At 50.4% G+C, this 12,410-nt stretch overlaps 3 protein-coding genes across 3 annotated transcripts; 1 reads left to right on the top strand and 2 right to left on the bottom strand.

The window, feature by feature from the left end:
• Positions 1-76: 76 nt before the first annotated feature.
• On the bottom strand, positions 77-1,035 carry Pmar_PMAR001181 (hypothetical protein; the record flags this gene model as incomplete). Its single annotated transcript, XM_002780541.1, has 8 exons — positions 77-174; positions 218-273; positions 319-392; positions 438-509; positions 561-681; positions 727-817; positions 859-908; positions 956-1,035. 8 exons carry the CDS (start codon positions 1,033-1,035, stop codon positions 77-79), a joined length of 642 nt encoding a protein of 213 aa, XP_002780587.1.
• An 88-nt stretch (positions 1,036-1,123) lies between these two features.
• Pmar_PMAR001180 (acetyl-coa carboxylase, putative) lies at positions 1,124-9,077 on the bottom strand (the record flags this gene model as incomplete). The annotated part of the gene is made up of 22 exons (XM_002780540.1): positions 1,124-1,499; positions 1,684-2,048; positions 2,098-3,111; positions 3,164-3,273; positions 3,324-3,468; positions 3,516-3,761; positions 3,810-3,990; positions 4,034-4,205; positions 4,253-4,485; positions 4,536-6,407; positions 6,454-6,614; positions 6,835-6,932; positions 6,979-7,070; positions 7,121-7,218; positions 7,264-7,522; positions 7,570-7,719; positions 8,056-8,194; positions 8,238-8,379; positions 8,427-8,484; positions 8,534-8,664; positions 8,713-8,884; positions 8,929-9,077. 22 exons carry the CDS (start codon positions 9,075-9,077, stop codon positions 1,385-1,387), a joined length of 6,102 nt encoding a protein of 2,033 aa, XP_002780586.1. The 3' UTR covers positions 1,124-1,384.
• Positions 9,078-9,925: 848 nt separating this feature from the next.
• On the top strand, positions 9,926-11,543 carry Pmar_PMAR001179 (uroporphyrinogen decarboxylase, putative; the record flags this gene model as incomplete). The annotated part of the gene is made up of 11 exons (XM_002780539.1): positions 9,926-10,011; positions 10,088-10,205; positions 10,248-10,326; positions 10,372-10,483; positions 10,536-10,645; positions 10,692-10,764; positions 10,812-10,917; positions 10,969-11,052; positions 11,102-11,258; positions 11,310-11,403; positions 11,450-11,543. 11 exons carry the CDS (start codon positions 9,926-9,928, stop codon positions 11,541-11,543), a joined length of 1,113 nt encoding a protein of 370 aa, XP_002780585.1.
• Positions 11,544-12,410: the final 867 nt, after the last annotated feature.

Genomic DNA, 12,410 nt, shown 5'->3' with positions numbered 1-12,410 from the left:
ATACTTGGAACTCAACTATACCTTTTACGACAACATTTAAATCCACGATAACAACACGAACCATGAACGGATATTTTCAACCAGCGGCTCCAGCCTCACGTAAGCCGATCTTATGGTAGTTCTTGCGGACAGTCGCTGTGAACTCACCCGTCTTCTTAGGGTGACGAGATGTACCTCAAAGTCGAATTGCATCAAGTCGTGAGTAATTCATCACTACCTTCTGATGCGCTCGAATTTGCTCCCCGATAACTAAGCGAATTCGTGGTTGCGAACCTGCCAAACTTCCCTGAAAACCACCACTTTCAAAACAGCCCCTACCGCTCCTCTGCCACTTCTTCAGCCCATCTACTACGACTTCGCTCAACCAAACTCGTCAAGACCGGCGCGTGCTCCTACATACAAGAACGACTACAGCTAAGGATCACACTGAATATTACCCCCAGATTTTCAGGGTTTGCCTGGAAGAGCTCACTCGGCTTTCTATGCACTTGTTTAATTTTCCCTCCAGTCTGAGAAAATCCAAAGCTCCGTTCACAAGGAAGGACGTGGGGAAATCTCACGTCTGGGTTCTGATAGAAAAACTGATGACTAGTGTAAAACTCCCTCCTCTGCAAATTCCTCCTCGGGTCCTTATTAACGTCACCAGCATGCCCAAACAGCAAATGCTGTGGAACGCATAACCTTACAAGAGCCTCTCCGTCACGAAGCCAACCATGACCTCACTACCTTCTATCCTGAGCCTCGGCCGTCTGCGCGTCTGGTACCGAGCTATGAGGCTCAATTGGTTGCCACCGATGGGCCCAATGCGACATCGAGCCTGAAGATACTCTCAGATCAGCTAGAAGCAGTGAACCGTACACTGCCTTGCCGCGATGACTTGGGGGTCTTCAACTAGCTGCCCACTCAACCTGACTTTTACCAAACTAACTTCCCACCGTCTAACCCCCGGAACCACCTCTTTTTATACAGATCGACTCCGAAGAGATCCTCACTGTAGTTGTTGATAAGCACACCATGGCGGTACGACGGTACCATATCGCTAATCTATATAGCCAAAAAACCGACCCCTGTTGCTGTATCAGACAACTCGAGCCCAACGGGTACAAGAGAACGGTTTCTGAGCTGGCTCGAAGGATCCACCTCTGGCAGAATGGCAAGTTGGAGCCAAGTAAGTGTTTGGTACAATTCATAATTCGAAAGTATTAGAATGCCTCCAGAGGAGCGTGTCCTCCGCCGAAAATAGCATTCTTGACGGCATACCGCAAGCATAGCAAGGTGATTGTACAGTGTCAGTGTAATAGGAGAAACAGTGGGGTACAGGGCGTGAACGATACCCTAAAAACAGTCTTAATACAATTCCATATATTCTGGGTTTTTTCAACAGTTAAAGGCCACGTGGCTGCGAGGCATAGTGGGACAAGCTGAGTGCCGACGGGCTAGCCACCAAGGGGTTCCCCTTATTCTGGCTCTGAACAACACTTTCGACGAGACTCCCGTACCTGATACAACAAGCAAAGCTCCAATGACATTCCCAAGTTCGAACCGCGGTATAGGCATTTCCCCGAATTGCCGTTTAGAATTGCAAGATCAAACTCCAGTTGGTCCGTAGTGTGTGACAATAGCTTTACTCAACCATTCGCATTCACGACAGTACGTATACTATCACCGACCATCCCAACTCACCCTTCCTTAATATAACCTAGCAGTTCCCTTTTGATCTCATCAATCTCGTCGTTGGCTCCATTGACCCCAAGTAGCTGCTCCGGCTCACATCCTAGGAAGCACGCGAGCCAGCCGCGCAGGTCCTTCCACGAGTAGCTCTCGCCATTGGTCAGCGCACTACACGTCCACTTATCGCGAGAACCATACGAGTTATCGAAAATGTAGCTACTCGGTGCCGCAGATTCTATGACCGTCTTAACCTCAGGTGAAAGGAGGCACCCACTAGCTGGCAAGACGATGAGCGGCCTGCCCGCCTTTTCAAACCGCACCAGCTCCTCAACGAGCTGGGATATTACATGGTTCATCTCAATGTCTGTGCTGTCCACCTGAGAGTAAAGACCATCTGAATGAAATTCCCATCACAACCAAGACTACCTCGCGTGTGTTGAGTACCATAACTAGTGGCAACTGCTCAGTGATAAGGTCACTAACAGTCTGAGCAACCTTCGAAACCCCATCAGCGTACATGACACGAGGCTCATACGTGATAGTCTTCTCAGCAGAGCTCAGATCAGCAGGATCAGCCAGCTTGACCGCAGTAGTAGTCTCTGGAGCGGTAACAACAATACCCACAGGCGAACCACCAATTGCCGCTCGCCCCACCCGCACACTAGGAGCCCACCCAGCCATTTGCTCCTCGAAAGAATTCTTATCGAATATACTGTCGGGTGCCGCAGGCCGAGGCAGCTTCCCCAACTGCGTTTGTGGTTCTCTCAGCATGCCAATCCTCCGTACCATCTCACGAACACCAGACAAGTCGTCATCAACCGTAGTCTGCGTGATGCCGTTACCGAACATAACATGAGTGCCTCCTATGTCGTCATTACTCGTGTAAATTTCCTTCCCAAGGACCGAGTTGAGCGCCTTGAAACCAGTGAGGATTATAGGAGCAGTGCGTTTCTGTATTATTCGTTGGCTTAGTCGAGCCAGATAAGAACCAATGCCCACAGTCCTAGCAGTTACATACGTCATGGTCATATTCTGGTTGTACGTAAGGGAAGTTTCACCCGCGATGAGCCCCGAAGCCGACAAGCATTCAATGCCGATGCCGTTTTCTTTACCAATAATAGTCTTTATTTTGAACCGGTCACCACCGACCCAAACCCCGCTCACTGACTCGGGTATAGCCTCATAGGCCTCCTTGTCAAGATAAAGGTAATCGACTTCACCATCTCGCCAAGCCACCTTGAACCTCGCGAAGACCTCCTTGGCAATCCCCAGCCTTGCGCCAGAGTTGCCAGCAATATACAGCCGAGGAGCTCCAGTGAGCCGGGCCAACTTGGAGACATAGTAAAAGAGGTCATCTTCCTTAGGCGCGAACGAACCCTGGATGAACGTGATGTCATTCGCCACCACATAAACCTCCCGACCGGCCGGCCACTCGGGCATCTGAGAAGGCCCCCATACCACACCTCGAGCAAATCCTCAGGCGCCTGCCTACCTTCATCGTCAGCTTCCATGCAACCATACCAATATTGTTGGTCCCCGGAGAGTTGGGCATAAACTCCAACATCTCGGCCGGGTCCTTGTTACGAAGAGGATCCTCCACACCTACTCCCATACACGATATCTTCCACTCCCCCAGAAGCTCCCCAACTAACCTTCCTTCAGCCTCAGCTCCTCCACCTTGACAAAACGCTTAGTCTCGGAAAGGATAATACGTGCTTCGTGACCGCTCTTTTTCCTCCGCCACTCCTCACGTACGGCCTGCTCGAACAGCTCCAGGAAATCATACACATAGGTAGTCTGAAACTCCAACGATTGTCATCCACATTTCTTCCACTCGGCATTACATCGAGCCGCTCAGCCGCATGCCGCCTCACGGTGACACCAGCTGGTTGCTGTAACGGGGCATCTACCTCCACCCCGTCGTCCTCAGCAAGACTACCATCATCAGGATTAGGTAGACGCCTCAGCTGTAGCACTCCAGTGGTGGGATGGCGGACCTCATGGTAGGCTATAGCGGTAACGTCAAGGCGCCATGGAGTGCCTCTCACGAAGACCCTTATAGGCATATGCTGACCAAAGGACAGACGGACCTGACCAAGAGGACAATGCAAGGGAGATGGTACCCAGCAGTGAGGCACCTCGAGATGGTTGGCGTATGCCCACAGCTCAGAGGAGTACCCTCGAACCGCGGCGGCCACAGTCTTCTCAGCTTGGCTCAGGGATCGGCCCAAAACAGCCGAGTTGTCACCCATCCCGTCCACCTCATCCTCAGAGTCTTCACCGTCTTCCCAATCAGGGCAGGAAACGGACAGGTACATCCTGCGACACTCAAATGTGCTCTCTTCCATTCACACAAGGTCACCTATTGCACTGCTGCTTAGTCCTACGAGGTCCCTTAGTGTTGATCATGAGGGCATCCAATGCCGCGATCATCGCGCTCTCCACCAGCTTCACAGGCTCCGTAGGCCGGCACTTTCCCACAACGCTGCCCGTCACGAACGCGCTGGCGCTCAAAATTGGCTCCGACCACTTATCTAAGGAAGCCCCATACAGGTCCCCTCCGCTGCTCTACTCTGCTCACCCTTATTGACCCTCCTTGGTGTAGCCTTCACGACAGAAACAAAGTCAGTGACATCTTGTGGGGAAAGCGGGGAGTAGGCGTTAGGGCATGGACCCAACGGCAAAGGTGTGAGGATGTAATTCTCGAACCGTGAACACTCCATTTCTTGCCATCTATATGGCGGCACATTGCGATACAGTACCAGCTCGACGAACTTCGCTTCCGACACAACTGCAGAGTTATGGAAGAAGAACCTGATCGAAACCAGTATCGAACAGAGCACTTATACAATTATCATTTTCACCTCCTGTGTGGGCCCAGCACCACAGCAACACTAGCGACAGGGGCTTCCTTATTAACCAACTCGCCACCCTCATTTAAACCAGTGCACAACGCCTCAGCGCACACCTCATCGGTGACACTTGTCAGCGAGCCATATGGAGTCACCTCAATCTTGAGATGTGTCCTGCGATCACCAAGACTGGGACCAGCCATAGTCAGCTCTCTACGCATACGCTGATACATAGCCACGACCTCAGCCACATAACTCTTGTGATTCGACAAGTCTACACTCGCGACCACCAAATTGTCAAGCTTCTTACCACCCGACAGCACCGGATCACAGCCGCGCATTCCAGTGGCGCTCTGGAGGTTGAAATTCAGCTGAGCGTAGTAGGTGTAGGGGTCCGCAATAGCACTCTTCGAGACCGGGAAAAGATCTTTCACCACTTCTAAGGTAACACCACCCGACACCTTGTCAATGACAGAAGGCTTGCGGCCCAGCGTCCTCTCAAACAGACTGCGAATACTATCGTTTCTGATCATCCGCTTCAAAGGGCTTTTAACCATCGGCAAACCGCTCACCATGCCGCCCTCCATACTAGAGTTGTCATCAGAACTCATACTGCTGAGCTCGTTGGGGCTGTCAGTGCTAGCATCCGCTCTCCCCAGTGGTATTTCGTCGATCACCGTGAGTACTGGCTCAACCAGAGTGTCACTCGTGGTGACACCGTTAGCTCTGAGTGTGAGAGCGCCAGCCGCCAATTTAAGGTTTTCCATATCGGCCGTTTTCCACCTTCGGATTTTCTCAAGAGCATCCACCCAAGCCGATTTTTCCCACAGTACTGCTATGACACACATCGCGATGTCCACACGCAGCCTCGTGTTTCGACGACTCCTAGCGATATCCATCAGCAGGTCCATATCTTTGGGATCAACCAAACCTGCCTTAGCCACTGACAACGCCAACCGGGAAGCACCAGGATTCATGTGGCTCAAATGATCGAGCATCTCATCAGCTGGATCCTCTACCCGAATTAGCATATTGAGAATGTTCTCAGCAGTAGTAGTATCAAAACTACCATCACTCATCTCTCCTTGCTTCAAGACGTACTCAGCTACTTTCCCTACGAATTCATGAGCGCTCATTCCAATGAGCTCGTAGCCCTTCATAATGTTCTCCACATCGTTCGGGTCAAACTGCACCGACATTCGACGTTTATGCAACACCTTAGCATCGCTATACACCTGGGGCTTGCAGTCTTCCAACTGAGTCGGATCGTCCACCTCCAAGTCGCTAAGCGTAGCTATCAAGTCGTTAACTTTCAACGTGCTGCCCGGCGCCACATTGAACTTGATGACCCCAGTAAACGGCATGAGAATCGGCATGAACATTTTCATCGCCTCCACTTGACAGATGATTTCCCCCGCCACCACGCGATCACCATCAGATACCTTCAACGAATGAACACTACCGGCCATTTGCGAGCGGACTTCATGTGGATCCACTTCCCGTATGATCTCCCAACACTCGCTCTTGCACTCACCAAAGTACATCGTCAGCATTTCGCCATGGGGAGCAAAGACAACCCGTTGACCAGTCGAGTTGAACTGCCAGCCACTCAGTCGGAATTCGTATACCTCACCCGAGACAGGTTCAGCATGTAAGTAGGGTATCACAGTCTTCTCTCCATCAGGCATCTGTATGGTGACACAGAAAGAATTAGGGCCAGTAGCCGACACTTGTGATAGGAACTTGCAGGGTCTATAAGGCAACCTGCCACATTTCCCAAGAACAATATCCTCGTGCATAGTAGTCGCCAAATGCGCTGGAAGCTGTGCAGCAGACAACTTCGCCGCAAATTGCGATTCAGCACGGAGGAATCGATACAGGAACCTGACGGGAAGTTCTATGCATAGGAGCCTTTCAGTGGTGCCCTCACTTGCATATCGATGCGGCAACACCGACCTTGGCCAGGACCAGACTGCCGTTGACAACAGAGTCCATCGCTATCGCCTTGGTGATGACCCTTTGGCCTTCTGTGGGGGAAAGCAACCAGTTGGTATGGTAAGTATCGTTCTCGAACTCGCTGGTACGCATCACCTAAGAGATCACACTAAACTCAATGTGATATTAATGGCAACCAATGCTTCAAAAGCACTAAAAAAACATACGAAAATATGAAAAATTTTCCTTGATTTTGATGCACTTCTACCCTAATAAATGTGAAAATTCTCACCAACTCCTCAGCTGAACATAAATGATACCAGCATACGTATTTGTCCCGTGGAAACCGCGCACAAGAGACCACAACTTCACTTACTTCCCTGATGTAATCAACACTGCACTTCACCTCTCCCACAACCTCTACGTTACGAAGGACTTCTACCATTCGCCGCACAGCATCACGACGGTCCGAGCCTGCACACGACTCTGCTATATTCACTGGTCGTTCCAACCCTCCTACCAACAACGAAAATGTGCCCGAATTGACTATCAGAATACTGGGTGATAGCTGCCTTCTTTTTCCCATCAGCAGCGATAGAGAAATAGTAAAGGCTGAGGAACAGCAATACGCCCCTCGAGCTCCACGACAATACCATCATTACAAAACATCCTCATTCAGCTCCTCATAACTGATCTGATCCTCATACAACTTCACACGCTCCACTATACCAGCAGTCGGTCGGAAGCCATCGTCAGCCGCCTACAGAAAGCGAGTTAGTTCAAATTCCCAGCCCGCGAGGCCCACCTCAGCCGTAATACGGCAGGCCATCACATGTCTGTCCTTGAACCTATAGCGATCCGGATCGGCCAGGAATGCAGCGACATCGGGTATCTCATAGAGAGTTTTTCCCAGAGCCACTTGGATCATCGCGTTTGGTAGATTGACGCCGCTGAGGAGCTCCGTCACTGGATGCTCCACTTGTAGTCGCGTATTGACTTCAAGGAAGTAGTATTCATCCGTATCAAGATCATATAAGAACTCTACAGTGCCCGCCGACACATACCTGCCCACCGCCAGAATCGCCACACTCCAGTGAATACCATCTCTTACCCAACTTCCGCACAAAGTCTGGCAGCAGCATCTTGCATCTCGAGAACTCTTTCATGACTAGTGTGGACCACAGGACCTTCCTCAACCATTTTCTGTTGTCGGCGCTGGAGCGAGCAATCACGAGTACTCAGAGCCACAACGTTGTTGTATCTGATAATTTATATGGAAAGCTTCATAACAGTCTTCGTATGAGATCAACTCAGTCGTGCGCCGCTCATATAATGAATTTTCACGACGGTGATATGACAACACTAGTGAGGGATGTATTTCACGACTACTGCATAGCGCGAATATCGCGTTTTCCACAGAGTATTACGCCACTTCACGTGAAACGGGTGAAACTCCAATACACTCCATCAACACCATTTTCAAAAAGACTTTCACGCAGTTTCCAGAGAAAAGAATTGTTATCGAAGTCATCATTGATCATTGATTGCAAGGTCGCAATGAAGGGATTCCGTAATAAGCACTAAGACTCAGCCTTACTTATCAGCCAAGATTTGAACTTCAAAATGGCGAGCTCTAGTGACACATCTCATGATCATGATACCGCCGATGGGAATCTCTCCTCTGACCAACTCGAATTTGTCCGCTACTTCTTCTCGACAGGACACCATCCGAATACCTGACTCGACCATAGCCGCCATACCACTCCTCCGCCACATCACCTTTGCCTCCCCCTCCCATAGCAGCCTTGATCATGCATGGATACCCTATTCTATCACAGCACTCCGCCGCTGCCTCAGAGTCCGCCACGAAGCCTTCTGTAGCCAAGTCCGGGTAGTCTCCGGACCAAGGGATGCATGGTACCTACATTAGCGAGCATTCCACCCAGGATCGATTCCCAGGAGAGGTACTCCGCATTTCTTGGCAGTAATCGTCGACTCGGCCTTATCTCCCAATAGTCGCATGCACCTAGTAAAGTTAGTACAATGCCAATCTCAATGAGCTGATGCTGCCGTACTCTGCGGAGGGGCCAATGAACTCTATTCCGGTGTCTTCAAAGGCCTTGGGGAGCTCAGGGTTCTCTGAAGCATGACCCCAACCGGGCCAAATCATATCGCATTCGTTCTCGACCGCTAATCTACGTATGACCTGCCAGCACCAGTGAGCCCTGCACTGACGACCAAGGCTTTCTCATACCTCTACGTTGCCGTAGTTGTTAGCACCTGGACCGGGAGGAGCCTCAACAGGGACCACTCTGACCCCGCATCCAGGAGGCACCAGAGGGTTGGGCTCAGCCCTGTATGACAGGCCTGCCTCGCGGTCGTCGGGGGTCTCCATTACGTACAGATCAACGCCTCTTGCGATGCACCTACCCTTGTGAGCTAAAGCAGGGCACGCTCCCCCCAGGACTACATTTCCGGCTGCAACTGTGCCTTAGCGGTGCTTCTTATGAATTTGCATGCAGAAAGGCCGTTGTTAGCCACGAGAATCCGTAGGGGTCTGATCTCAGTGGAGCTATTGGGTCGGTGAAGGTACGCTGCCGCTGGAGTAGACAGAGACATCGATAGACAGGACCAAAAACTATCATCATCATTATACAAGAGGAGTACCAACATAATTATCCCGACATAATCGTTACCCCGAGAAGTGTGTTAAAACGTTCAAACAGTCAACTTCCAAGCATTCTCACTCCCATCACACTGCTTTCCGACAATGCATGTACCGCTCTATTCGCCCCGTCCACCTTACTCTCTCTAATACTCCATCCTTCATCACGGTCAGCCCTACTCGAGCTTCATTCCTGTGTCACATTTGAAATCCGTCGTAAAGTTCAGCTTCATGTCTTGCAAATTTCTTGCAATCCTGTCTCCTACCTCTCCATGTTTCCCCTTCTGTCCGCAACAGATCGTTCTTACGCCGGTTGGAATTTTTCGTACGCGGCCTAGAGTGAACGACGGTCCGCGCTGTGCTAGTACTAATCAGAGAGTGGCGCAGTTCAATTCTAACTCAAAGAGGAGATACGAATCGTAGGTCCGGAGGGGATCGAAGTAGGGAAACCCCAAACTAAGATGGGGTGTTCAATAGGCCTCTGTTGAGCGCTCCTTAGATCGAGTGAAATCAAATCATAGGAACGCTGTTGAAGCTCAGGAGCACGTTGAGACAACCTGAGTCCCTCGGAATGCAGAGCGCCGCAAGCTAGTAGGATTTCTGCCATTCGGAAACAAAATGAGTGCCTCAAAGTTTTGTAGAGATGAATTCCGTAGTCGTTCTTGACTCTTTGGTTCCTTTTATTTATCCGTAGACAGCCCTTGTGATTTCTGATTGCGGGACAGTGAGGATGGCTTGCAGACCTTCTAACGGAAATAGGACTTAGATTGAGTTTTCGGTACTGTTTTGCATCTCGTTCCAAATGACCGATACTAAAGTCAATTACGCTGAAGCCCGGAAGGCTTTCCTGTCGGCCGGACACTCCTGGCCTGAGCCCAAGCAGAACAGGTAGAAACGGGTCAGCCTCTAGTCTGCCACGAGTTGTTGTCTGCTGGTCTGAGCTTCTTGGTACCGACTCACTCAGGTTGCTGCGGGCGGCTCGGGGTGAGGAAGTAGATGAGATTCCAGTGTGGATAATGAGGCAAGCTGGCCGTTATTTACCAGAATTCAAGGAACTGCGGGCCGAGCATGACTTCGTTAAGGTAGCTTCGCTCTACTGTTGTCTCGACTAATATTCCTCCTAGGTCTGCCAAGATCCGGACTTGGCCTCAGAGGTAACGATACAGCCCTATCGGAGATTCAATAAGCTTGACGCTTGCATTGGTAAGTTTAACTACGCACGAAACCGAGTAGGAAGCTTCTTCACAGTGTTTTCGGATATATTGACTATCCCGATGCTCATGGGTCAGCATTTGGAAATGGTTCCCGGAAAGGGTCCTGTCCTGAGTCCGAAGCTCGAGACGCCTGAAGACATCGAAAGGTAGCCTTCTTGTATTTCGAGGGGCTCTACTCCTAGACTATTCACTTGGCAGGATCCTCAATCTCAAACCCAATGTGGGTGAAGGTTTGGCTTATGTGTATGATGCTATCTTCGCTACTGTCAGCAAACTCGAAAATCAGCTCACCGTCATCGGTTTCTGTGGTAAGTTGTCGTGATTGTGATAGCACCGTCAGATGGACTACTACAGGTGCGCCGTGGTCCCTGTTTTGCTACATGGTAGAAGGCGGGGGCAGTAAGACTTGGGCTAAGGCTAGAACTTGGTATTAGGCCGTGGTTAGCATTTAGCTCTTCCTGAGTTGCTTTGCAGGCTTTACTCCTATCCAGAAGACGCCAAACGTGTGATGGCAGCTATAACAGATATTTGTATTGAATACCTAGTCAACCAGTATGACGCGGGAGCTAAGATTCTGCAGGTAACATGTGACATGCTCAGGATTCGTTCTAAGAGATTAATTGGGATTCAGGTTTTTGATACCAACGGTGGTGAGATAACTCCGGCGTGTTATGCTCAGTTTTGCTTGGAAGACTTCAAGCGGATCCCGGCTGAAGTAAGAAGGAAAGTTTGGGGATGGTGTGGTCGAGTATGTGTGGTGCTAGGTGAAACGACAACGACCTGACGCTTTGGTGATCGGTTTCCCAAAAGATGTCCAAGATCTGACTTCATTCGAGGACTCAGCGTACGACGCTATCTCGGTGTCGTGGAGAAAGCCAGCAGACGAAGCGAGACGGGATCTCCCTGATAAGGTCCTCCAAGGTAGTCAACTGATCTAAGGTTAGCGGTGGTAACAATGTCTACTTTCGGCAGGCAACTTAGACCCCGCGATGTTGTACAGCTCAGCTGCTGTTGTGAAGGATGCCGTTGTAGCCAACGTGAATGCCTTTGGAGGTGGACATTCGAAGTGGGTCTTCCTTCCGATAATCGATTTGCAGGGATTGTCGTTGTAGGTACATTGCCAATTTAGGGCACGGCATGATGCCGGATATGACGCCAGAGATGGCTGGTAATTTCATCGATGCCATCAAGAGCATTAAGCTCTAGGCAAAAGACAGGACGAGTTTCTTGTGCTACCTCGGCCTTGAGTGCAGTAAATGAGTGTTGGTGCAATGCTGTACTACGCTCCTGTGGGAGGAGTTCTTGGTGTGTGGAGATATCATGTGGTGTTGTTCGGGACCTAGACTTAATTAGGGTGGCATAGCTGCCCCGCTGGAGATATCGATTCTACCAGTGCATACATTGGGAAGGCATAGTTGCCCCGCCCGGCAACATCGATCGTACCAGTGGATGTATTGGGATGGCATAGTTGCCCCGCCCGGTAACATCGATCGTACCATTGGATGCATTGGGAAGGCATAGTTGCCCCGCCCGGCAACATCGATCGTACCAGTGGATGCATTGGGATGGCATAGTTGCCCCGCCCGGCAACATCGATCGTACCAGTGGATGCATTGGGATGGCATAGTTGCCCCGCCCGGTAACATCGATCGTACCATTGGATGCATTGGGATGGCATAGTTGCCCCGCCCGGTAACATCGATTGTATCAGCGCATACATAGGGATGGCCGGGAGGATACCTCAAGGACGAGCTCACCGCCTTAATCCGTGACAGATTGACTGATTCGGGGTAACTTACCGCTTCTTAGCGGCCCTCACTTGAACATCTAACACTTAATGACTTTCCAGTTCGTGAGCTTGGCGTACAATTCCTTGGACCACAAACCAATGTTACTGAGCGATATTGCAGGAACTGCTCTAAGCTGATAGACGTTGTTCTAATGTCGAGAACTCTGTGCATCCGCGTGTAAATTCTTCTTTCCTGTAATAATGCTCAGCATATCCTGGTAACAATCGTACACATTACTACACAACTTTATTATTAAACGCAATGCTGACTCGATGAGACCTGC

Source organism: Perkinsus marinus, assembly GCF_000006405.1.
Source record: "Perkinsus marinus ATCC 50983 genomic scaffold scf_1104296944404, whole genome shotgun sequence".
In the NCBI taxonomy this organism is placed as follows: Eukaryota; Perkinsozoa; order Perkinsida; family Perkinsidae; genus Perkinsus; species Perkinsus marinus.
The sequence above is the reverse complement of the archived record's forward strand: the minus strand, read 5'-3'. Positions and strand labels throughout refer to the sequence as shown.